Here is a 27,648-nt window from a genome sequence, read left to right as displayed (position 1 = left end):
GAAAAATGATGTTACATGCTAGAGTATAATATTTATAAATTCAAAATTAAATATGTGATTTAATAAAGATTATTCATTTCAACTTTCTAGAACAAGACAATATATAAAGAAAGTTTGTTCTCAAAAAGAAACAAATCCCAGTCTCCTTGAAAGATATTATAGACCTAATCATTGGAAACCAACTACATATTAAGAAAAATCACTTAATCCTAAAACCTTGAATGGATTTTACAAATTAGACATATTAAACATTTTGAGAGCATTTAAATTTTATGCTGAATAAAACCATATTTAACTAACTTTATAGGATTCATTAATGTTATAATTTACCCAACAAAACATATTGGGCTCTATCTTCTTTGGGTTTCATCAAGCACTATGTGTGGTAGCAAGAAAACCAGATCTAGGAGACTCAGGAGGGCTGGGTTCAGGTCACATCACTGATGTGTGACCTTAAAGGTGTCATTTAAACACCTTGAGTATTGTTTTTTAATCTGCAAAATGAAAATATCTTTCCATCTCTAAAGATCCATATAAAGACTGAGTAAAAGTAGGTGGAAGTACCTGGAAAACTGTAAGAAGTTAATCTGTGTGCTATTTGTTACTATTACTCAACTGCCCTCCTGGTAATAAAGAAACTTAACCAGAGGTCTTGCCACCCCAAACTGAGGGGCTAATATCCCAATAGCTGCAAGGTTCCTATAAAAGCAGGCCAGACCACAGTGAACTCTTCCTATTAGGTGGTACAAAGGTGTTCTGCATCTCCAGTTGGGTGGTCTTGTACACAAAAAGAAAACTGGCCTCACTCGTTTGAGAATGACTCTGTGTCTCAAACCCAATATATTTAGTGTAGTTGCAGTACAATGAACTCATAAAATCATCTCTTAATTTTACTCATTTCTGGCAATCTAGTCAGCCATATGGTTTCGGATTTCTTTTTAAATTCAGATAATGGTTGTAGTAAATTTATTCTGAATTATCCTCCACTGATTACTTTCTGACCATGATAATTGGAGCATTTGATGATAGGGTGTTTATCTTTGCTGCATCTCAGGTTTTCACTTAAACTGTCTTCACTAGATTAATCATCTCTATTAAAACTTTGTGCACATATTACCACCTTTTTCTCTCCCACTCACCCAATTATCTTTTCTGCCATGCCTTGCTGATTATATTTCAAAACCCTTTCCTAAAAGTCATTCTTTAATCAATGTTGGTAATTTCACCATATTTATCAGCTCCATTTTTCTCCCAACAAATGCCTTATTATATCCATAGGAAAACATTAGGTACTTGGGATATGCAAGACACAGCCCCTACTCTCAACCTCAGCTCTACTTTTCCACTTAATCATTTCCTTTAATTATCTTATATACTTAAGAGTAACTCATCTGTATTCATATTTACTCTCCATGAATATATCCCAATGTTATTAAAAATAATTTCCTAGAAATTGGAACATTAACTGGTTATATGATGATTAAGGATTAGTGTGAGATGGTATCATGGTTTATGTTTTTTAAAAATGAGACTTTACCATTTGAGATAAGTACTGAAATACTTACGGATAAAATATAATCTCTGGGATTAGTTTTAAAATAGTATGGGGTGGGTAGAGATGAACAGGACCAGATTAGCCATGGCATTGGGCCTGATTTATAAGTATATGGAGAATTCATTATACTATTCTATCTACCTATTTTAATATTCTCCGTATTAGAAATGAAAAAAGATTTTTCTCTTCATTTGCTACAGTCTGGGCTACTCTTATAAGATCTAACATAATATTTAGATAACTTTTGTCATTTAAATAACACTATAAAACTCAATAGCCAGCCAGGTGGGGTGGCTCATGCCTGTATCCCAGCACTTTGGGAGGCCGAGGCTGGTGGATCACAAGGTCAGATCGAGAGCAGCTTAGCTAACATGGTGAAACCCCATCTCTACTAAAAATACAAAAAATTAGCTGGGCGTGGTAGCACGTGCCTGCAGTCCCAGCTACTTGGGAGACTGAGGCAGGAGAATCGCTTGAACCTGGGAGGCGGAGGTTGCAGTGAGCCGGGACCGCACCACTGCACTCCAGCCTGGGCAACAGAGAGAGGCTCTGTCTCATAAAACAAAAAACAAAAAATAAAAACCAAAAAACTCAATATGCAAAATACAAAATTATATGCAAATTATATTATATATACTATTAATAGCTACCATTTGCTTACATGTACTAGGCTACTAGGCATTGATTGTTAAGGTAATTTATGTACATAAATTATCTCACTTATTCTTCACAATTAGCTCATCAGGTAGTTATCACTAAAAGCCCAGAGAAATTAAGAAACTTGCCCACTATCATCAGGATAAAAATAAACTTTGAACGTTATTAGTTCCTAATACGAAGAAAATATCCCACAATGACTTAAACACAATGCCCGCATCCATATCGATATCCTTTGTTTCAAATTATCATAAGCTATTAAGCAGACTTGGCCAAAGACAAATTTGAAATCAGTTTACATTTACCTAGTTAAGTCAATACTTGGACTTACAAATTTTATTTTATTTGCATTCACAAAGAAATCAAGTATAACGCTGACTGTGCAGAGTCACTGTTTACAGCCACATTTGGGAGGGAGGGAGAGAGGTGTCAAAAGTATAAAGGCAGCAGGTTCAGCCCCTTAAAAATGATCAATAACCATATACAATCATGAGAAATCTTGGCCTAAATATCACAGTGATCAATCCCCTACATGTTAGGGCATTGAATCCTCTGAGCAGTTCACAAATTTTAGCAATTACTTTATATCTTAAACTTTTAAAAGTTTCATGCAACTGTGGATTTTAATGTAGCACAATTCCTTAAAATTGTCAATACTTCCCTTAATGGAATTAGTGCATTCCTAAAAATACATGCATTGTTACAAATTATTACAACTAGATTCCCCTCTATACAATATTTAAATACCAAGAAATAAAACTTCTTAAAATGCCTATTTAAGGGGCAAAATATTTTGTTTTTGGTTTGTGCAACCTGCTGGCTTTTAAAAAGGGTGAGTTTCTTTGGCATGAAAGGAAAACATAGGAGACATACAAATCTTTGCAGTTGCAAATGAACAAGTGAGGGCACACACTTCCTGGAATACAAATCTCACTAAATACTTTTACTAAAATCCCTCGGTCAAGGAGACCAGAAAAGTCTTATAAACGTTTTTAAGAAATTTCAAATTGATTTACTGTGTAACACATCCAGTAACAAATGTCTTTACACAATTTCTTTAAAAGCAAGTCCTTCTCCTAGCATATGGTATTTTATTTACAAAAATGTACATACAGTTCTCATGAAACTGAGGTATTAGAAAATTAAGATATTCATACAGCAAAGAGGTAGTCATAAAAATCCATATCTAAATATAAGCTTATTTCTTAGCATTATAAAAACCTTACATAATTACACTAAAACTATTTCATTATAACCCCCATATTGCATAAATAGTAGTAGTAGAAGATAAATTTGGCACTTCAGTGGTCTTTGTTATTTCTAAGTCTGTTTCATACTGAGATTAAACATTGACTTGCTCCCAAAGTAATGCGTGTTTTGAGCTCTTTCCTCAACAGTGTTAACAGGTTGTACCAAGCCTGGCACTGTCTTTGTATCCACGTGTTTGCTATCCCTATTTCTGCTCTTTTGATGAATTACACTTACCAGATGACCAGCAAGGGTCAAGGAACACACTGTGGTGATGGAAGACAGCAAAATTAATCTGGTTCTTCTAGAAATAACATTGGCCTTTGGCCTCATCCCTTAAGTGGATCTTGGAGGTTAAAAATATGACAGACCTCCATGTTCCAACTTCACCACTCATGAGATGACCAATCTCATTTAGAAGTGAAATGATTTTAAATTCATCTAAAATGAGAAACTATTAGGGCCAACTATACAAATATTTTAAGGCTAAAAAGATGAGTCTCATCAGAAACAACTTTTGGCACTTGAATCTGCATCTCTGCAACCCAAGGAACTTCCAACAATAAAATCTGAAAGGGCTGCTTTTCTCAGAAAGGCTACATAATGAGGGCAGTGGTTGGTGGGGTGGAGAGTGGTCAAACACTGTATTAATGAAATATATTGTCAGTATAAACAGTTCAGCTATACTTTTGCTCAGAGGTAATTTTTAGTTGTGTTATTTTAAAAGATTTTTCAGAGACAGTCTTGCTATGCTGTCCTGGCTGGTCGCAAACTAACATCTCAGCCTCCCAAAATGCTGGGATAACAGGCATGAGCCACCACATCTGGCCTAATTGTGATCCTTCCATTTTACATTTCAACCTATACAAACACTCTCTTCCTGTTATTACCGCCTAAATTATCTAAAGCTCTGCTGTCCAATACAGTAGCCACAAGTCACATGTGGCTAACTTTAATTAAAATTACAAATTCAGCTCAATCATCCCAGCCATACTTCAGGGGCTCAGTAGCTACATGTGACTAGTAACTACCATACTGGGGAGTGAAAAGGACACATCTATCCTCATATGAAGTGTGACTGGACAGCAGTGATCTGAAGAAAGTGTAACCGTGCTATATGCTTATGAGATTCTAAAAACTTTTTAAAAGTTGCTTATAAAAAGAGTATCAGAGGCTGGGCATGGTGGCTCACGCCTGTAATTCCAACACTTTGGGAGGCCGAATTGGGCAGATCACTTGAGGTCAGGAGTTCGAAACCAGCCTGGTCAATATGGTGAAACTCCGTTTCTACTAAGAATATAAGAAATTGGCTGAGCGTGGTGGCATGCGCCTGTAGTCCCAGCTACTCGGGAGGCTGAGGAACAAGAATTGCTTGAACCCAGGGGGCAGAGGTTACAGTGAGCCAAGATTGTGCCATCACACTCCAGTCTGGGCGACAGAGTGAGATTCTGTATCAAAAAATAAATAAATCTAACACTTCTGGGCTACAGGTTAACAATGATGTGTTCACTGGTGTGAAAAAATGGTATCAACCTTCTGGTTCTTAGACTTTAGACTGAATTTATGAAGTATTTAGGGTTCCATATAAGGCCCAAATAAAACAAACTCAGATACTTTTACAGCATTACTATAAAGAATAATGTAAAGATTTGGCATGCATGATAAAAGTAATTTAGCAGTTAAATGATTAAAACAGATCATTTCATCCTTCCACTTAAATCTGAAAATCTTGACATATAGAAGTATTCACAGCTATTTAAAGCTCCTCACAAGACAGGGGCAAAGGCTCTTTAGATATTGCTCTATTTTACTTTGGAGTCTTACCAAGGGTGGGGCGGGGGGAACATTAGAGTGGCAGTGTACAGACAAAAAAGTAAATTAAAATAAAAACTGTCTTAGAAATAAACTGCTATGAAACAGACTAAAAAGATAAACTTTTGACTGAACACATGGAAAATGTACTGGTATCTGACATATGAGTTGACTAACTGAATACTTTTAGGAAAATCAAGTTCACATTATTTTCAAATTTACTTTGTCAGAACACACAACAGTGATGACAACTATGTAATACGTCTTCCCCGTAACTCTTAGATGAAAGGCAGGAAGTGGGAAACAATAAATTGCTTGTTGCTGTTTTACTTAGTGGGTAAAAGCAAAACAACCCAATCATAAAATGCACACAGCTGTATCTAAAAGAAAAATGCAAACACAACTTAACCATACTTTATTTGACTGCATCTTATTTAGACAGCTTGCACATTTCAAATCCCATTAAATCTCTCTCCAAAAGGATATGGGACAATAGAAGAAAATTATGCAGCAATATCCAGTCAAACAGCAGTCCAATATTTTGAGATACACGTGATATTTTATAGATACTCAACTCATATCTGACGTCAATATAATTTATGGTTATGTTTTTACAAACCTGAAAGCCCTGTAACATTACAGCACTCATTTTAGTGATGTCATGGTGCACTGAAAAGTAACTCTGATGCACTACCAATTTGATTTTATCTATACTCCTGAAAAGTGATGAACTTCATGATTTTTAGACACCATAATAAATATACACATCCAGTCTTAGACATGTCAGCCAGTACCATAACACAGGGCAAGGTAAAGTTAAAACATGAAAAACAAACTGCTTTACATAGATTTGTCGAGCAAGTGGGAAGGGTAATTTGGGAAAGAGGCAGAAAATATTAAACTTGACTTTTTATTTTTTCTTATTTTGCTGGTTTCAACTTCAAAAACTACTGTCTGGTTTCTGATCTGTGGACTTTGCTAAAGTAGTTTCATCCCAATGTACAGGAAATTATAATCAGCCCACACATCAAAAATGATAGTATACCCGTTAGCTTCTTCAACACTAACATATATAGCTTCATGGTAGCATGTATAAAAATGTTCAGCAGTACCAACTGCCAAACCAGTGTCAGTGGATAGTACAGTCAGTCCTAAAGAGGCAGCACCCCATTAAAAGAAAGTTGCACCTATTTTGCTCAGTTTTAGCCAAGTGAACCCATGCTATCAATTTCAAATAGAATTATTTTAAGTTTATTTAAGAAAAATAACAGCCTATTATCAAAAAGTAAATTACTGTTTGAGGCTACTACAACCTGAATGGAGTCTTTCAGTGTTGGTGTTGGGTTTTCATGCTAGAGGTTAAAATTTTAATCTACTTAAGTAAAAAAATTTTTGCATATCCAATTAAAGACATAAGGCATACACTGACATTTAACATACACCAAACAATATGGCAACCATCTGACTTTTTAGTCACACAGTTAACGTCATGTTTACAAACACCCAATCAGTTCAGTTAATTCGGCAATTTCGGAGGAAAAGGTCAGTATGATGGTTTCATTGACAATCTGGCAAAAACACTAAAATGGTTGAACCAATGACCTACCATCTATCTACTTTACAACCATCCCCATTAGTGATTCAAGCAAATATATGTTCATCAACCATTATGCATCAACCAGCAAGTCAAATATAAAGGAGTGAAATAAAATTTGATGACATAAATATGTTTTAGTTCAATTTCCTTCATATTAAATAACAAAAGCATCACTATGGTTGGCATTCTTCTAAATGCTAGTGCCTAAACGAAGTTTGACCAAAAACATACTGAAAAGCTGAGTACTGTGTGGTTACCATATTTTTATTATAACCAGTATCCTGCCCATTAAACTTTCACGAGTAATATAAAATGGAAAACGTTGTCTTTAAAAATAAAGAACTATAAGTAATTCCACCAGCAGAAAGTTTTTATTTTCAAATATAAATTGTGTATCTTTATTTTTAAAGTATTTGTTACTATGTTCACCTTCAAAACACTATACTGAGCAAAGAGCAGCTTTCCTTTAAAAAAAAAAAAAAAAAAAGCAACAAACTTTCCTGAAAAGGGGCCTTTACCAACTGTTAATGGAGGTAGGGTTTTAAAAAATACAGTAATTAGAGCCACAAAATATATTCCAAACCAAATACTAGAGCAGAAGTAGAGTATATTCAAATGAAAACAACAACAACAGATTCCTACAGTTTTCACAGAGAATGAATCTTTTTTCTTATGGGTACCTAGGTTTTCCAGTTAAATAAATTATTTATCACAGGTTTACTGACTCAATTGAAAGCAATTAACTTTAAAATTTGTTACATTGCACTGATTGGCCAAAACACAATGCAACTAATAAACATGGTGGCGGTTAAGAAAACCCACAGAACTCATTCCAAAAAAGATTTTCATTTCCCCCTTTTGTTTTTCTGGCAGAAGAAAAGCAAAGCTCCCCTAAGAATTTGCTCATACAAGTGAAAATAAAATAAAGCAGCTTAAAATGGATACAATGCACCTTGAAATTTATTTCCAAGACCAAGAACCTAAAGGGAAGCATTTTAAGAAATGAAAGCAATGTGAATCCAAATCAAGTGGGAAAAACAAATTCAGCTACTTTGTAAAAGCTGTTCTTCACAGCGTAGCAGTAATTTTGATTAAATAAAATCATATCAATTTACACTAATTTTCTATTCTTTTCCAAAACTTCCCTTACTCTCAAAAGAAAAAGTGCATCTAAAACCCAGCAATTCCCAGCTCCATCAACTTTTCTTATCTCTTTTGAGCCATTTCTCAATTTTCCAAGTAGATTCAACTTGTTACTGTAAGGAAAAAGGGACTTCTAAAGTAAACCATTCTGTTATTCACCTGAAAAAAGTATCCAAATTATAAAAATCTGAAATAATTTATTATCAAATTTAGAATTTAAATAAAAACAAAAGTTTGCTTGCAAAGGCCTTAAAGAAAAGGAAAAGATAGCATGCATTCAAAAACTAGAGATGAAGACAAATATACTCATCTACACAGGCACTGGCAGACAAAATGTAATTGTTACCTTTACTCATTGTAAGACATACCCCACCCTACATTTTTTTCATTCACTAATCACTGAGGTACCAATATTCAAGAATGGAAAATTTAATATTGAAAAAATTAAACCTAAAACTGAAGCGTCTTCTCCCTCACCCCCTTCAGAAAACTAGGGCAGGTTTTGTGTGAAATGTTAGTATACTTAGAGGCTTTTACAATCCACATTGGCTTTTTTAAGGAACAAAAATTATGTTCCACTTACTGGTTCTGTGAAAAAATGATCACTGTGTAAATAACATTGTCAGCAGACTTTGCAAATGAACACATAAATCTTGGCTATCAACTGGCACATCTTGTTGGTACCAAAAGAACTCCTGAAGTTTAAAACAATCTTTTAATTCAGAACAAATGCGCCATGCCAAAGTGCAACAAATATTGTGCGACACTCAATGAGACACTGACAGATAAGAGCTGCATGGAAATTACTAAATCCACCTGCAAAGCAATTCTGTACAAATTGCATTGCATGCAAAGGTCGATTCTGTGTGGTTGAAAGTTGTTTCTCGATGTCAGTTTCTCAACGCAGCCACAGTTTAAGTCGCAGTGCATCAACTCCATTTAAATAGTATCTGAACAGCCTCTTATCTCGAACAAAACCAAGATTTTCATAAAGTTTCAAAGCAGACTTATTTGTTATTTCGGTTTCCAAAACAACCTTCAAAGAAATGAGAAAAAAACTAAGTTATAATTACATAATTTGAAAAATTACTTACCAAGTAAACAATTTTTCAAAAATCATACGTTATTTTAAAAATTGATAGTGAAAACAATAAATAATATACAGAAATAACTCAAAAATAGTCATCAAAATTGTAATATTATATTTGGGTCAAGGGCTTGGAGGACCACTGGAGATGTATCTTCTGTTATACTGATTTTTGTGATGTTTGAAATTTTTAGCAATGAGAGTATGTTTTATACTAACACAAAGATTAATTATTTCCCTGTGGGGAAAGGTAAAACGACTAAGGATGAAAATAAAATCAACAATCAAAAGTACTGGTTTATTTCCTTAAAATAATAAGCCATATTATTATAAGCAGCTATTCAGATTGACTTCCAACTTCCATATTTTCATTAATATGTCATTTATCCTGGCAATAACTACAACATTTGTCTGGAGTCTAGACCAGAGTCTGCAAACTATAGACTTTGGGCCAAATGTGCCTGCTGTCTGTTTTGTAAATAGAAGTTTTAGTCAAACAGCCATGTTTATTTGTTTACATGATGTCTGTGGCGGCTTTCTCAATACAAGGGCAGAGCTGAGCAGTTGCCACAAAGACCTATGGTCCACAAAGCCTAAAATAATTACTAATGGGCCTTTTACTAACAGTGTTTGCTGAATCCGGACAAGAGGTATTCAAAATGTTAGAGTGTGTCATAATCACCTGAAGGGCTGTTAAAATAGATTGCTGAGCCCCACCCCCAGAGTTTATGAACAGGTTTGCAGTAGGACACAAAAATCTGCATTTTTAACATTTTTAAATTGCCAGATGATGATGTTGCTGCTGGTCAAGGGACCTTTGAGAACCACTGGTCTAGACAGTACCTCAACTTATATCCAAAATTGAATTCATAATCTGCTCTTCCTCCACAATTCTATATCTCAGTAAACAGGATCACCATCCCACCACATCAATGCCTCAAACCTGAAACCCAAGAGTCATTTTTGAACCTCATTCCTCTCCAACCACCTATATGCATCCAAGCACTGATTTTGTCAATTCTCCCTCTTAAATCTCTAAGTAGTCCTCTTCTTTCTATGCTCGATATACCACAGTGCAAGCTGCCATCAACTCTCACTATAATTACAAGAGCCTCCTAACTCAAGAAGTCTCCCATTCTCTATAAATAGAGTTAGGGTGATGCTCTTGTTAATTCTCTACTTAAAACCGTTTATTGATTCCCTCTTGTCCTCAAGAGAAAGTCCACAATCTAAAAACAATATCAACAGACATAAAAAGTCCATCAATATACTTCTCAGCTTTGCTTTAGGTTTCTCCCTTCTTGCTTTCCACGCTCAGCACTGAATTTTGAGTTTCTGGGACCCACCATGATCTCTCCCACCTTAGACCATTCAAATAAACTGTTCTCTCTCTGGAAGCATGCTCTGCCTATCCTCCTCTCTTTTGGCCCTTCCTTGTCACTTCCAGATTGGGGACAGTGCCCCTTTCCTTTTATATCACCCAGCAGCATTCTGCACTGTTCCTATGACACATTCTTATTCAACATTTGATGAGTGGTATGTCATCTCTCCTAGCTGGTAAGCCCAACAACAGCAGGGACCCATGCTAAATCTAAACCTTTAAAGGATCTAAAATGAAGTAATTAGTTCAGGATGAAGAAAACAAATACGCTCCTAAGAAAACCTAAAATAAAAGTTGTACAGGAAATAAACTAGTTTAAGATAAGTAAACATCAATTTCTCTCTGCACTTAAAAAAACACAATTTGGCTTAGGTAAGGTGGCTCATGTCTATAATCCCAGCACTTTGGGAGGCCAAGGCGGATCACTTGAGCCCAGGAGTTTGAGACCAGCCTAGGCAACGTGGTGAAAACCCATCTCTACAAAAACTTTAAAAGTTAGCCAGGTTTGGTGGTGTGTGCTTATAGTCTGAGCTACTTAGGGGGGCAGAGGTGGGAGGATCACTTGAGCCCAAGGGGTTGAGGCTGCAGTGAGCTGTGAGTGCACCACTGCACTCTAGCCTGGGTGACAAAGTGAGATTGTTTCAAAAAACAAATTAAAATACTCACATATACACACACACACAATTAAATTTCTAGTAACGTATGTCATACTACAGTCTGTAACACCTCAGTCTGGTCAATACAAGTTTTTAATTTTTAACAATTCTCTTGGGTAATTCCTGCAATTCTGTTATTAGGTCCAGCACCTAATTATAGCTAAAACGTTAAATCAAAGCAATTTAATTTGAGAAACACTAAAGTCACAACAACTCAAAACTTGGAATTGATTTCAAATAAAAAGTGACAATTTAAAAATATGACAGCTAATATTTATTGGAGCTGTACTATGTGCAATGTAAAGCATTCTACATGTATTATGCAGCTTTATTTTCACAATAACCCTATGAAATTGATGTGGTTATCCATTTTACAGATGAATAAAACTCAAGGCCACCAATAGAGCAAGGACAGAACAGAGTCCAATTATGAACTACAGTTTAATAGTAACTACCCTACTGTACCTCCCCCCTGATTATTTCCCAAAGTAAAGCAAAGCAGTGACCAGGAAATCTAACCTACTTAAGACAAGATGAAAGGGATTCTAAGTCTAATATTCAGCAATCTAAAATATTCCAAACACATCTGAGGCTACCACCACTACACAAATACACACTTGAGATGTGGTTAAGAACTGAGTTCAAGTTTGTTGGCATCCTAATAGATTAATGAAATGAGGCTCAATTACATAGAGAAAAAATTATACCAAGGTCTCACTCAGTTAAAATGTAAAGATTCTCCTGGCACACTCATATTTTCTAAACAAAGTGATTTTTTCTTTAGCAAATTATTTGACACAACAGAAAAATGCCAGGATAAAGTAACTAATTTTTAATTCTCAAATTCTTATAAACATATTAAAAGAATATCTGGATTTATATTAGAAATTCACCATAAAACGAGGTTATTTTGGTCCTAAAGAAACTTGACAGAGTTGAATTCTACTTAACAGTGAAAAAAATTACAGTGAAATTCCACTGATCCTCTTTGCAACAGCAACAGACCATTATCAGGATAAGCCAAACCATTACAAAACATTACTGTTTAAGATAGTATTTTTTAATACTGTAGGCTGGAAGCTACTGGAGGGCAGGCTTGTTCATTGCTAGAACTTTAGCACTACCACACTGTCTGGCACCTAGAAGCCCTTCCACTGCTATTTGCTGAATGAACAACAAACAGTACTGCTCTTCACAACACCTCTTTAAGATCAGAATTAACATCATGTTGCACAAAGAGAAAGACCAGAAAAAGTTAAACAGCCTGCCTACAATCATACAACTGCCAAGTGACAGAAGATAAATATGGAAACCAGGCTTCTCATACTCAGTTATTAGGCCAAACTACTCACCCAAAATCCTTGCAGTTTAGCTAACCCCACTGTATTCTGTTCTTTACCTTGCAGCCTCTATCACATAGCAAAATATTTCCAGTGAAACTAAAGATGTTTTATATATATACACATATATATAATTAGAAAATACTTAATAAACATAATAAATATAGTCTAATTAAAAAGCTAAAAAGTAATCTTTCGTATCATGGGGGAAAAAGAATGACTGTACCTTTTCTAAGTTGGACTTTTCTAACTTAGAAAAGTATAAGTTATTTCAAAAAATAACTTAGATCTCCTTGTGGCTCCTAATAATCTAATTTAGTCATTAGTGCTAATGTGATCTATTTTATTAATTGTACAATATACAGTCAGCTACCAGATTATCTGTCTAAAAATTACCAAAATGTCTTTTGCATTACCTTTATATTGCTAGAAATAAATAGCATTAGGTAGGTCAAGCAAATCAGGTTGTAGGGAAAGTCATGGGTTTGAACAGCCGATTGTAAACAGTCTGCAACAAGTTACATAGCATGCTATTTACAGAAGAAACTGTCTAGTAAAAATAAAAAATGTATGCAACAAAAAAAGAAAGAAAACACCAAATTGGATGTGTGATACTGTGTCTCCACCCAAATCTCATCCTGAATTCCCATATGCTGTGGGAAGGACCCGGTGGGATGTAACTGAATCATGGGGGCAAGTCGTTCCCGTGCTGTTCTCATGAGTGAATTAAGTCGCACGAGATCTGATAGTATTAAAAAGAGGAATTCCCCTGTACAAGCTTTTTTCTCTTTGCCTGCCACCATCCATGTAAGATGTGACTTGTTCCTCCCCTGCCTTCTGCCAGGATTGTGAGGCTTCCCCAGCCATGTGGAATTGTAAATCCAATGTGGTATTCTTTCTTTTGTAAACTGCCCAGTCTCAGGTATGTCTTTATCAGCAAGGTGAAAACAGACTAATACAACGTGCTAGAAGGGTAGGTAGTGAACTTTCTTCTTCTGTTTCTCAAGTTTTCTGTAATGTTCATTACGGTTTTTCAATGGAAAAAACGTCTTTAATGTAAATAAGCAAAAATTAAATGACATGATTTTCAACTAAAAATATTTTAAGATACTATAAATTTAAATTCCATTAAGAAATCCTAATTCCACTGTATTCTGATCAGTTATCTCTGGCTATTCATATCACAGTAATTGACCTAAAACTCTTTTTTGTTTTTCCTTTTTGGTGAGACGGAGTCTTGCTCTGTCCCCCAGGCTGGAGCACAGTGGCACGATCTCGGCTCACTACAACCTCTGCCTCCTGGGTTCAAGCAATTCTCCTGCCTCAGCATCCCCAGTAGCTGGGATTACAGGCACACACCACCACACCTGGCTAATTTTTGTATCTTTTTAGTAGAAACGGAGTTTCACCATATTGGCCAGGCTGGTTTCAAACTCCTGACCTCGTGATCCACCCACCTTGGCCTCCCAAAGTGCTGGGATGACAGGCATGAGCCATTGCGCCCAGCCTAAAACTCTCAAAAAAAAAAAAAAAAAAAAAAACCAAAAAAAAAAAAAAAAAAAAAAAACCAGAAACAAAAACAAAAAACAACTTGAAGTTTTCAGAGATCAAGATTTTAAGGATATCAATGGCTTAAACATCGAGGCACTATTCATCATACTGATACTGATCAATCACCTGCCCAAATTCTAATTTACTTCAGGAAAAAAGGTACATAAATGTAAATGGCCACCAAGTAGGTTGATTTTAGGTACACAGATCCTACTTTAAAATCTACATCATAGAAAACTCATTCATTCTATATGTATTTATCTTATTCTTTCTTCTATTGTGAAACATGAACCTAAGGCACTTGTCCTAGCTGCTACACATCTGGCAGCCAGAGCAGTGGGGATGTAAATAAATTTAAGCCAGATCAGCACACTAGTAATGTATTTCTTACTCATGAAGTTAACAAATCCACTTGTTTTCTCTTTTGATACTATAATTTTTTGTGTCAGCTCCAAATACATAGAAAATGAAAAAAAAACTTTAGCTATACTGTTTTAACATATACCTAATTCTGATATGAAAAGTTGGGAAAATCACAGTAAGACAAAATGAAAACATCAACTAGACCAGGAACAGTGCAGCATTATTTGGAGAAAAACATTATCTACCTTTCAATTCTGTGATTACTAATAACTCTGGCTGAATACTCTGAGCTTAAAATGACTAGTAACAACAAAGAACAATATAAACATGACTCAAGGTCACAAATTCTGCAGACAGAATAGAAAGTGAAAATTGTTTGATGTGCACAGTAAGGTTTCACAGAGATTTCCAAATGTATTTTGCCACGGAGCACGGTAAGGTTTCACGGAGATTTCCAAATGTATCTCTTTATGAGACAAAGTCTCACTCTGTCTCCCAGGTTGGAGAGCAGCGGTGGTGGCTGTGCAATCTTGGCTCACTGCAACCTCTGCCTCTAGGGTTCAAGTGATTCTCCTGCCTCAGCCTCCTGAGTAGCTGGGACTACAGGCGTGTGCCACCACGCCCAGCGAATTTTTGTATTTTTAGTAGAGATGGGGTTTCACCATGTTGGCCAGGCTGATCTCAAACTCCTGACCTCAACTGATCCGCCAGCCTTGGGCCTCCCAAAGTGCTGGGATTACAGGCATGAGACACAGTGCCTGGTCAAATGTACCTCTATTAAAAGGTTCACAGATTTTAAAATCTTTATCTTTGTAAGAATTTTTAAAATAGCAGAATAACCTAAGTAGTAGAAAATCTAATTTAAAACCCTTGTCAAATGTCTTTCATAGATTTTCAGATAATTTGTCAAAATTTCTAAACCCTTTAAAAGAAAAGAAGGTTGGTCTAAATTAATGAAAGTGAAAGCACATGTTTATTTGCATTTTCATTAATCACTGTATTTTTGGAGATTTATCATTTCAAAGGCATTTTAACAACTTGGTTAACCCTGAAGATGCCTTTTTAAAAAAAAATGCAGCCAGGCACGGTGGCTCAAGCCTGTAATCCCAGCACTTTGGGAGGCCGAGACAGGCAGATCACGAGGTCAGGAGATAGAGACCATCCTGGCTAACATGGTGAAACCCCGTCTCTACTAAAAAATACAAAAAACTAGCCGGGCGAGGTGGCGGGCGCCTGTAGTCCCAGCTACTGGGGAGGCTGAGGCAGGAGAATGGCGTAAATCCGGGAGGCGGAGCTTGCAGTGAGCTGAGATCCGGCCACTGCACTCCAGCCTAGGCGACAGAGCGAGACTCCGTCTCAAAAAAAAAAAAAAAAAAAATTGCTACTATGAACAAAAATAAGACAATTGGTGTTTTTAGAAAGCTTACAGAAAGTTCAGAGAGAAACACAAGTTAACAGCAATACAAGTCAAAATTTAAAAGTGCTTAAACAAGAGAGAGAGGGGTACAAACATCGTGCTGGAAGCACAGAACTAATCATTCAAAAAATATTTATGAAGCAGTTACTCTATCACAAATGTCACACTAAGCACCAAGAATATCGCAACAAACAAGAGAAGGCATCTCTGTCCTACACTGTGCTAAGGCACTGAACAAGTGAAATTAAGTGCAATAAATATTACAAAAAGAGTAACAAAAATAAGAGAAAAGTGCAATGGATTCTGTCCAGAAGGATCAAGAAAAACTTAAAGGAGTTGTTGGTATTTGAATTGGGTCTTAAAGACTAAAGTATTTTAACAAGGAAAGGAAAACCAAATAGCTACCAGATCTTATAAACAAGAGTTCATATGGCAAATTATTCGATCTGAATAATGTTGGACGCAGATAAGCAAAATTTTTATACGAAGAAAAAGTTATCTAATCAAGAGACAGAGGTATTCGCAAACTGCAAAAACCATCCATTTAAAATTATACAAAAGGAAAAAGTTCGCAAAGCTATCCCTGATGTCAGCCTAAACATTAAGTAATATTCATTGTTTCAAAAGAAAAAATGAATGAATCAGCATTAGCTTTTTAGGCTGGAAATGCATACCATTAAAATGAATCATTAATTTAGAATTTAACCTTGAGACCAAAACAATACAAATGTTCGTATCATTCCCGAGAACTTCCAATGAAAAGCCAACACTATCCAAACCTTTGATCAGTTAAAGAAAAGCACACAGCCTGCCTCAAAGGAGTGACTTAGGATAGCAAGTAGGATAACTCAGAAAAAGTTTCATCATAGGAACATAATACTCTCTGCTCTTAACACCCCTCTTCACTGGATCTCTCTACTGTGTGGAAGATCAAAACATGATCTATTATCCCAAAGACTTCTCCAAGCTGTTAAGCAACTTTTGTGAAACCTGACTTTTCTTGATGAGCTGACAAGCAGTGTGGCTATGGTCCAAACATGGACCTATACTCATGAACATATCCGATCCAATTCTCTCCTCAAAATTTCAGTTACCAGTCATGTAAAACTCTGGCTACTGCATTTTAATATTAAAAGCTGTGAACAATGTGAGATCCTTTGACACCTGTGAATTATTTCTTTGGAGTAAAATTAGGTATTTTTAAATCCCAGGATGACTTCACTGTGCCACCCATTATGTCTGTAGGCCTTCTCATATAACCACCACTTAGAGTGGATCCATCAGAATAGAGCCTAATGTGAACAAGAAGCCCGAGAATGCCCAGCAGCAAATCTCTGTATTCTAACATGGAAATGTATTCATGAGATGTTGTTAAAAGAAAAAAGCAATTATTATTGCTAATAATTACTGAATAAGAATTACTTCATTTGTATTTTTAAAAACTATATATTTGCATATATGTGCATTTAAAAAATGAGAGAACACATTTCAAACAGTTAACAGTAGCAAGAGGCCAGGAGCAGCGGCTCATGCCTATAATCACACTTTGAGAGGCTGAGGTGGAAGGATCACTTGAGGCCAGGAGCTGGAGTGGTCTCCAGCTGGATAACATAGCAAGACTCCCATCTCTACAAAACAAAAACAAAAACAAAACAACAACAAAAAAACAGTAGCTATCAATGGAAAGATGGATAAAGACTTGAAAAGCATGAGAATGGCAGAAGGAACTTTGTTAAAAACACATGCACACATATCATATATGCTGTGTATAAATTTTGTACCAAAAAATCCACTTCTTTTAAGTCACTAAAACAAATTATTAAGGTCAATATTTTGAAAAAAGTTACCCAATTTCACATATTTTGAGAATTCTCTAAGGCATATCTGACCTCTAATAATAAAAATTGCTACTTCTATTACTCATAAAAGTACTAGTACAACTTTGCTCCTCCTCAGTCACCACTGCTATATTAAAGACATCTATACTTCTCTAGTTTATACTTGTTCCTTTCCACACTGTACAGCAGTAAATGTTAACATTCCCAATCATCACCAGTATTTATCAAGCACCCACTATATGTAGAAACACAGTGCAGTAGGATACAAAGAAATTGTATCTGCCATCAGACCTTATAAACAAGCTGAAGAGAGAAAATGCTCTTACCTTAATGCGCAGATAGCGCTACTCTTAAAAAGTGGTTGTCGGCCGGGCGCGGTGGCTCAAGCCTGTAATCCCAGCACTTTGGGAGGCCGAGATGGGCGGATCACGAGGTCAGGAGATCGAGACCATCCTGGCTAACATGGTGAAACCCCGTCTCTACTAAAAATACAAAAAACTAGCCAGGCGAGGTCAGGAGATCGAGACCATCCTGGCTAACATGGTGAAACCCCGTCTCTACTAAAAATACAAAAAACTAGCCAGGCGAGGTGGCGGGCGCCTGTAGTCCCAGCTACTCGGGAGGCTGAGGCAGGAGAATGGCGCAAACCAGGGAGGCGGAGCTTGCAGTGAGCTGAGATCTGGCCACTGCACTCCGGTCTGGGGGACTGAGCGAGACTCCGCCTCAAAAAAAAAAAAAAAAAAAAGTGGTTGTCTTCCCCCTAGCAACATTGTCATTATTTAATTCTGAAAAGATTATTTTCAAGTGTGAAGTGTCCTCCATATAGACTGATAGTTTTCCCACTGTTAGAAACTAAGGCCAATATGTAAGCAAATTATAACAGAGTCTATAATAAGAGCTACCTTAAAAAACTGATGATAAAGCCTCTGAATACCAAAATTGTGTACTGAAAATGTCTAAGATTCCACCCACTCATTTTGAAGAAATTTTAGCTCCATTTTAAAATTTGTTCTAGGTCAAAAATCAATGTGTTTTAAAATGGAATACAATTTTCCCCACAAGCTGCATTTGTGTAGTAAAACTGCAATGAAATCTGCAATAAATTACAAAATATTTATAAAAAATACCTAGTAAGAATAATGCCCAGAAAACAAGTATTAAACATTTTTAAAGACTTACCTCATCACAGTCTCCCTCAACCATGGCATATATAGCTTTCTTAACCAAGTTAGTACCTAGAATATAGATTTGAGTATTAATGAAGGAAAAATGTATTTCTTAAAGATAACCTAAATTATAATATTAATAAGCACAGAAATGTCAAATGCTAGTTTCTATCTTGAATCCAGATACACAGATTATCTCAAATTAAGTGGGAAAAATTTTAGCTATAAGCTAAGAGAAGCCAATAGAACCAATACATTAACAGTACGTTTCCTCTTGAAAGACCTACCTCCCAACATACTCCTTTTTCTCAGCCATAATTATTTGCCACAAGCAGGAGTTTGTTCTATTGTGTTTGAAAGTAGGAGGAAAGGGAAAGAGAAAAAGACAAGATATGGTATGGCCAGAACAACCCAGAACTCCCCGTGAGTTGGCCAGAACTTACTGCATAACCCGAGCTGATCTCAACAAAGATCTTCCAAACTCCCCTGGACACAAGGCACAAGACAACCTCATCAGAACTGCTGTTACCCACAGTAGGTTCCTATAAACTTTATAGTGAGCATGATGAAGTCTGGTACTCCCAATGATGTCAGTGGTGTGTCTGTAAATGTCTAGCAAAATGTATCCTAGTTTAGGGTCAATTATAACTGGTATATTAAAAGGGAAAAAATTTGCCAAATCTGATTTTAAGAGAAGACAGACAAATTTTATTTAAAAACTCTTAGGCTGGGCGCGGTGGTACATGCCTATAATCCCAGCACTTTGAGAAGCCAAGGCAGGCAGATCACTTGAGGCCAAGAGTTCAAGACCAGCCTGGCCAACATGGTGAAACCCCGTCTCTATCAAAAATACAAAAAACTAGCCAGGCATGGTGGCTCACGCCTGTAATCCCAGCACTCTGGAGGCTGAGATCACAGCAAAACCCCGTCTCTATTAAAAATACAAAACACTGGCTGGGTGCGGTGGCTCAGCCTATAATCCCAGCACTTTGAGAAGCCCAGGTGGGCGGATCACCAGAGGTCAGAAGTTCAAGACCAGCCTGGCCAACATGATGAAATCCTGTCTCTACTAAAAAATAAAAAATTAGCCAGGCATGGTGGCGGGTGCCTGTAATCCCAGCTACTCGGGAGGCGGAGGCAGGAAAATCACCTGAATACAGGAGGCAGAGGTTGCAGTGAGCCGAGATAGTGCCACTGCACTCCAACCTGGGTGACAGAGTGAGACTCTATCTCAAAAAAAACAAAAAAACAAAAAATACAAAAAATTAGCCCGGGTGTGGTGGTGTGTGCCTGTAGTCCCAGGTACTTGGGAGGCTGAGGCACAAGAATTGCTTGAATCTGGGGGGCAGAGGTTGCAGTGAGCCGGGATCACGCCATTGCACTCCAGCCTGGGCGACAGAGCAAGACTCTGTCTCAAAAAATAGTAAAATCGAATTAAAAACTCTTAATTTTCAAAGCATGCATACAAGTATGCGTACATTTTATGGCCCAAACAAAGTATGTCTGAAGGCCAGGATGCAACCCTAAACCCACTGGTTTCTGCCCTCCAAACTAGCCAAACAATTGGCCATAATTTATCATGAGTCCTTATCAGTGTTTTTTAATGCATCAAAGGCTCAAACTTACTCCATAAAACAAGCCCAATTCATTAAAAATCTTAGTGGAAAGCTGTAACACTGTAATAAAGTTGGCTAAACCTAACATATTAAGTAAACCTATTTATAGTTACTTCTCATGATATCTAGGACTATGTGAGAGTCTTAGGTTGGACAATAATACTTAATAGTTTTTAAAAAACATAAGTGACAAAACTGCTAATGATTAAATACTCGTATAGGTATTAAACTTTTTTTATGAATACTCGCTAAAGCACATCACAAAATCTGACATGCTTAGACAAATGCTTGTCTACCCAATCCTCCATTGTGAACACAGAGCTACTAGGTCCTAGAGACTAGAAGAGTGGTTTTTTGAAACGGAATCTTGCTCTGTCACCCAGGCTAGAGTGCAGTGGCACACTCACTGCAACCTACACCTCCTGGGTTCAAGCGATTCTCCTGCCTCAGCCTCCTGAGTAGCTGGGATTACAGGTGCCCACCACTGCGCCCGGCTAATTTTTGTATTTTTAGTAAAGACAGGGTTTTGCCATCTCGCCCAGGCTGGTCTTGAACTCCTGACCTAGTGATCCAACTGCCTTGGCCTCCCAAAGTGCTGGGATTACAAGTGTTAGCCACCGCACCCGGAAGCCTATTGAGTTTTATGGTGTTATTTAAATGACAAAAGTTATCTAATCCGGTGATAGAAAAGTGGTGCTTAATCAGGCTTACATCACAGTCACCTATGGAAGCTTCAGCCCCACCTCTGACAAGACAAACAAGAGTCTCAGGGTGAGGGCTCTAAATATGTGTTTTTAAACCACCCTACATGATTCTAAGGATCATTATAAATCATGAGTGTAAGATTAACTAAACATGTCAGGAAAAGTACACCCAACAAAAAATTAAGTTTGGGAATTATAAGAAACAATCAATTCTCATCTCGTGATCTTTTCTGAACTGCAATATACGGTTCATGACTAACACCAGTAGTGGTAACAATTTTTCCATAATGTTGGCTTGATTGAGGTCCACTTAACCCAAATACAGACAAGTGCTTGAAGGCTGGGATGAAGGACCATCATAACGTAATTATAAATTGCAGTATTTCTTGTGTTACTTAGTATAATGCAAAGCATTTTGAATGTGATTAAAAAAAAATCTGGAGGTAAAAACTGATGATCGACTACTTGTTAAAAACTGTCAAAACATTAATGAAGAAAAAATTCATTTTAAGAACTTTTTAAAAATACCATTTTGAAATTAAAAATTAAAAACCGCCTTAATTTTCTTCCCTTAGTTTTTTCATTTCTACATACTTAAAGTCTTTCATTTCAAAACACAAAAATGAAAATAGCTTATCTTAGGCATTCTATGAAATAATATTTTTCTTACCAATGCCATTTCTCCTGTATTTGGAATCCACGGCTAACATGGCTATATAACCTCTGCGGAACATCTTTTTGTGCATATCCAACTTGCAAACGATGGCACCTACACACTCCTCCCCTACCATGGCCTTAAAAATAAACAAACAGTTAAGAAGAACACATTGCCATCAGGTACTGCACAATGATCCAGAGAAAACAACAACCAACCATTGGTAGGCATTTTTGACAGGGGAAGAGATAACAGGAACTCTTACAAGAGAGCAGTCACAGAAGTTTCAGAAATCTAAATCCCCTAACTCCTTTAAATGTTCTAGTGTTAATTTCTCAATATTCTTTAGAACATGAATTATTTATGCTTACTATTAAAGCCTAGGGAAAAAAGACCAGATTTCCACAAGGTAAACATTCAAGTACTTTATAAGATTACGTATGAGGTACTTATAATGACAATTATTTGCAACAAAGACCTACCTAAGTTTCTGGAAGGGGAAATATGCAAAAAAAAATTATTAGGACATAAAATATTGTAAAACTTGCCCATCAGCAGAATATAATTTTAAATATTTAAATTTAGTAATAATGGCCAGGCGCAGTGGCTCACACCTGTAAATCCAGCACTTTGGGAGACCAGGGCAGGCAGATTGCTTGAGCTCAGGGGTTTGAGATCAGCCTGGGCAACATGGCAAAACCCTGTCTCCACTAAAAATACAAAAATTAGCTGGGTGTGGTGGCATGTACCTGTACCTGCTACTTGGAAAGCTGAGACAGGATGGCTTGAGCTGGGGAAGCAAAGGCTACAGTGAGCTGAGATCATGCCAATGAACTTCAGCCTAGGTGACAGACTGAGATCTCATCTCAATAAAATAAAAAAAGAAAAAAATTTAATGAAGTTTTAGTGAAAGTTGCATATAATACATATTTACACCTGAATGGTAGATAGTGATCAGAAAAAAAAAATTTTAATTTTCAAAAAAAGCACAGTTTATAAGGTATTGATTAGATCATACTTAAGAGGTTTTTGTTAATATATGTAAATATAGCAGTCTCATTTTTAGGACACTCCTGACAGTGTGGATAACTGTCATAAAGCTCTCAGAATACTTATAGTTCAAAATCAAAGCTTTATGTTAAAAGCTTTAATTTTACAGAAATTTCTATTTTAATAAAAATGTACAGATTTCCAGAGTATTAAATTCTAATCATCCCCCATTTTCATTAAGATTTCTAGTGTTACCATTAAAAATGTTTTTCAAAAATTCCAATGCTGATAAAAAGTTCTAGTAACATGGTATTTCTGGTAAATATAAATAGGGCAATATCTCCAACTGTTTAAATAATGTGTAAGAAGTTTGTTTTCCATAAATTAGTTTTCCAGAAGAAGCTATTTCAACAAAAGCAGAAATGAGTTAAAAAATAAGTAATGTCCAATTTATAATTAATACCTATTTTAAATTTGTGACTTTTTTAGTCTGTCATTCTGTAAATTGATTAAAAAGCCTTTTTTTAACTGTGAAGAAATCTTTTAGGCAAGAAAATTCTAATCCATTTCATGCAAACCTAAAGTAGGTCAGAAAAATTCTTTTGAAGGAATATGAAATTCAACAACCTACGCTAATTCATTTCTGGTTTATCACACATTCCAAAACTATTTTGGGTCAATAAACCTCTGAAATGATTATTTCTATTTCTTTCCCTCACAATATATCAATCTTTTAAAAACATTTTTTAAACAAAGACCTGAAGTATGCACAAAAATTGCCTTGAACAACTCTGAAAGCTTTTTCTGATCTGAAAATAACTCACTTCAAATATTATGTGTGTATATACAAATACATATAAATACATACACATACATAAAATTATTACAGACCAAATGGTATATTTAAAAGGGCCAGAAAAAATTTTGGCCTGACCTCATAAGTCAGGCTCATGTGAAATGAAAACCTGTATTAGATCGATGATATAAACCTCAGAACAGCTACACCTCATAAACTATCCAAAAATGAGGAAAAAGTAAAACAATACAACTGGACAGTACTTTCAATCTGAACAGGAATTTCAAACAAATCTTTGTCCTTTGAGCATGGAATAAGCAAACAAAATATTGTATTAATTCATTCTTAAGACCTGATTTCTTCCTAATTTAGAATCTGTAGGAGCAAAAATCAAGCTGTATATATCATCTAAAAAGCCCAATATATCATACACCATAGAGATGATACTAGTAGTAAAGAAGACCAATGCTGTATTTTTTTCCTGATAAACCACTCATGAATATATGGTACATTTACAGGAATCATTAAATTGCTTGTCAATTTTTCCAAATAAAAGCTCTGCACATACATTTGGAATTCATGCTATTAAATGTATTTTTTCAGGGATGGGAACTGAAAAATCCCTGGCAAGATTAAGACTTAATACTACAAGGCCAAAGGGTTGTCAGTCTATAAAACTATGAAAAATATGAAGTGAGAGATTCCCAAATTCTAGAACACTACAAATAGAAAACTGGGGGACGCCAAAAAGTTAAATTTAGAACAAATAAACGGAAGTACTATGTTACATCGCTGAGCATAAGTTTAAGAACTTCAAAAAGGTACCAACAACTGAAAATGTTACTATGAAAAGAGGTAAAGATAAAATGGTTAAGTACAGAGTAACTGAAAGTGTCTCACATTTGTATTGTATTTTTTTTTTTCACATCTTTTACAATTAGGAAGAATCATAATAAGCTACCATTTTTGTTACTCAATCAAATATTGGCAATTTTATAAGGTTCAACCCCATATATTCCATTGACCCATTCAGGTTATCCACAGAAAAGAGCAACATTTTGGAGGTTTCTAATCTCTTGAGATTGATCTTTGTAAGGGCAACTGTTACTTGGTGGCGATAACTTGCTGACACAATAATCTTCACTGAATGGATCAAGAGTATGTCATTTTTCAGGTTCTTATGTTACCATAATGAGAGGCCAGGAGAACTGGGTTCTAGCTTTACCCTTCTGTCAGTAAATATCTGGAGACTAAAACATTTTGAGTCACTTTGGTTCTTTTTTTCAATCAAAAAACAAAACAGAACAAAACCTAAGTTGGGCTGGTTTATCTCTAGGATGCCTTTCAGTTCTAAAAGGTTATGATTTAAAATAAACATACACATTTACGCATTTGCATTTTTTTAAAAATAGTTCCTACGGGAAACTTAAATTTAAAAGTATGCCAAGATAAAGGTTTCAGTTCTAAATGGCCTGGTTGTTTTTTAACTACTGTTTTATTATTGTTTAATACCTTCTGATTCATACTGGCACTAGTAAATCTTACAGGTCAACCACTTGTGCATATCGCAATTTCTAGATATTCAGAATTTAATATTAAACAAACGAGCTACTAAAGGCTAACATACACATTAGCTGGTGAATTGGAAGGGTTCTACATAAAATCAAAACTAAAGTTTACCAATATTGTTGACCAGAGTCTAAAATGGCAGACAAGTTGAGAAAGGCTTAGGTAAACATCAGGACTCAAAAGTTGACTGAATGTCATATACACAACAATTTCCTGGAATTGACAGAAAAACATCTATTTCAATTTGAAATGTGACTCAATCATCTGCTTCTGTGGGTTAACTTACAACTAAATCTACAATTTTTAGCAATTACAGTGGCATTTGATATGACATTTATAATAGTGCTATAAATCATTTTCTCATATTCACTGACATAGACATGTCTTAGAACTATTCTGATACAATGCTTAGAATACTGAAAGAGTAGTTTTCAAGAATATAAAATAGTACCCAGAGTTTAAACAAATGTACTGAAGTTTAAGCAAAGTTAAGACAGAAAATAGAACTACCATTATCTATAATACCCAGGTTACATTTTCAAATTACCACCAAGCTAGATAATCAAAAAGACAGGTAAGTATTGTCAAAATATCTTGCAGGGAATTACTAGGTGAAACTAAGCCAATGCTAAAACACTAAGTAATGGTGGCTTTTCCCTTCACATATTATAAAATACTCCTTAAATGGATGTCATCTAGAAACAATATGCTTATGAGCACATGATACAAAGCATACACCTTGCAGTCAACAGTTAAGTTAAAGGGTTCACAGAGACTGAAATGGGCCAACATTATTGTGAAGAAATTACTGGTACTGCCAATACTATGTAAATTTTAAAAAACTGTCCAAAAGTCTTTCACTTACGTGTAATATTATTGTCAATTATAATTTACACAAGCCAGTGTTACTAGTGTTTGGCCACATCTTCAACCAGTTTCTTAAATTAAAAAAAAATAAAAAAAATCAGATCGGTAACAATTTCACACTTAAGTTTTCTACATTCCACAAAAGGGTATTTTGTTCAAGTTTCAGGAGTCTTTCAGCCACCAGAAGTGTTAGTAGCGCTTTCTGCAATGGAGCACCAGAAAGCAGGCTGACTATAACCGTTAATTGTCCTGTGGAAGTAAAGGGAAACATCTCCATAATTACTGAAAATGCTTGTAAGATTTAATTCTCCAATATGGCCACACCAAGTTTGCTGACATTCATGTTCACCAAAACATGTTTATGCATACATTCTTCCCTGATTATAGTTGTAACTGAGAGACTAAAAGGCCTCTATCCAAACAGAACCATGTTCAAATTAAATTACTGTGAAGTGTTTGAGGATGCGGGCGGGCAATTAAAGCCGGTTAAACACGATTATAATCTACTGTAAACAAGACACAAGACCCCCACCCCAGTGAAACACGCCACCATATAGGCTTGCTGCAGTTACACTAGCATCACGTTAACCCGAATCATGAAGTCTTACCTTTAAAACAGTTTCATTAAATAACTAGGAATGTGTACACGCACTTGACATCATATAACGTACTATGATAAGCAGCAGGAGATATCCACTGCCACACTCTGGGCCCTCGCTCCCTGCCCCGCACAGTCTGGATCACTGCTGGGTTCACCCTCTTTTTATTCTATCCACTTACCAAGAAGCACAGCTGTGGCCAGTTGTGGATAAAATATCTATAGGTATAAATGGAGTAGGGTTCGGACAGATCTTTGGTGATCAGTCTCATGATATCGGGCATTTGTAGCTCGGATTCATATCGGACATATCGTATCGTCCGATCCTCTCCAGGCTCAACCTCCCTGCCCGAAGGGCTTCTTAAGCTGCAGTCGGCGGTCAGGGACGAAGACAGCAGCCGCACCTGCTCGTCTTCCTCCTCCTCCTGCTCGGTGCCCTCGGCCAGTCCATTGCGGGCCGCCGCGGGATCGCTCGCCGCTGCTGCCTCCGCCGGGCTGGGGACCGCAGTTCTTGCATTATTAGAGAGGGAGTGAGGGGGCCTCTCGCCCGAGTGTACCCCAGCTCCTTTTGTTGCAGTCGCTCTGGGGCCTCCGTCAGGGGTGGCCGTGGTCGCGGCCACCTCGGCTACGCTCAGGACCTTGCTCTTGAGGGAGGCGGCCGCCCGGAGGTGCCGCAGTTCGGGGCTAATCAATCCGTTGAGCTGCTGCTGCTCCTGCGGCGGCTGAGGGCAGCGGAGGCACGGATGCCCCTTGGTCGCTACCGTCGCCGACTCCCCGCCCGCCGGGCTCCTGCCGCTGCCGCCGCCGCCGCCTTCGTGCTCCTCGTCGTCCTCCTCGTCCTCGCTGCAGCAGGCAAGGGCGGCCCCCGCCGGGAAGGGACAGTGGGGCTCGGCCGCCGCCGGGGCCGGAGGTGCTGGTGGTGGGAGGAGGCTGCTAGGCCCAGGCGGTACCTCCGCCATCCTAGAAGGGACACAGACCGAGAGGGGAGGCCATGAAACCCGGCCGAGGGGCGCGGAAAAGAGGGGGCGGCAGGTGGGGGGCG

General features: G+C 36.9%; 1 protein-coding gene across 2 annotated transcripts; it reads right to left on the bottom strand.

The window, feature by feature from the left end:
• Nucleotides 1-5,659: 5,659 nt before the first annotated feature.
• NAA30 (N(alpha)-acetyltransferase 30, NatC catalytic subunit) lies at nucleotides 5,660-27,642 on the bottom strand. Of its 2 annotated transcripts, none has more exons than XM_011961875.1 (4): nucleotides 26,789-27,642; nucleotides 21,802-21,925; nucleotides 18,825-18,880; nucleotides 5,660-9,048 (listed from the first exon to the last, which is right to left on the bottom strand). In XM_011961875.1, exons 1-4 carry the CDS (start codon nucleotides 27,563-27,565, stop codon nucleotides 8,911-8,913), a joined length of 1,095 nt encoding a protein of 364 aa, XP_011817265.1. In that variant the 5' UTR covers nucleotides 27,566-27,642; the 3' UTR covers nucleotides 5,660-8,910. The 2 variants fall into 2 exon arrangements, with proteins under 2 accessions (XP_011817265.1, XP_011817266.1); XM_011961876.1 differs by having other exon boundaries at nucleotides 27,011-27,642.
• Nucleotides 27,643-27,648: the final 6 nt, after the last annotated feature.

This window comes from Colobus angolensis, unplaced genomic scaffold (assembly GCF_000951035.1).
Source record: "Colobus angolensis palliatus isolate OR3802 unplaced genomic scaffold, Cang.pa_1.0 Scaffold57, whole genome shotgun sequence".
NCBI classification, from domain to species: domain Eukaryota; kingdom Metazoa; phylum Chordata; class Mammalia; order Primates; family Cercopithecidae; genus Colobus; species Colobus angolensis.
Note: the sequence above shows the minus strand (reverse complement) of the source record. Positions and strands in the feature narration are given on the sequence as shown.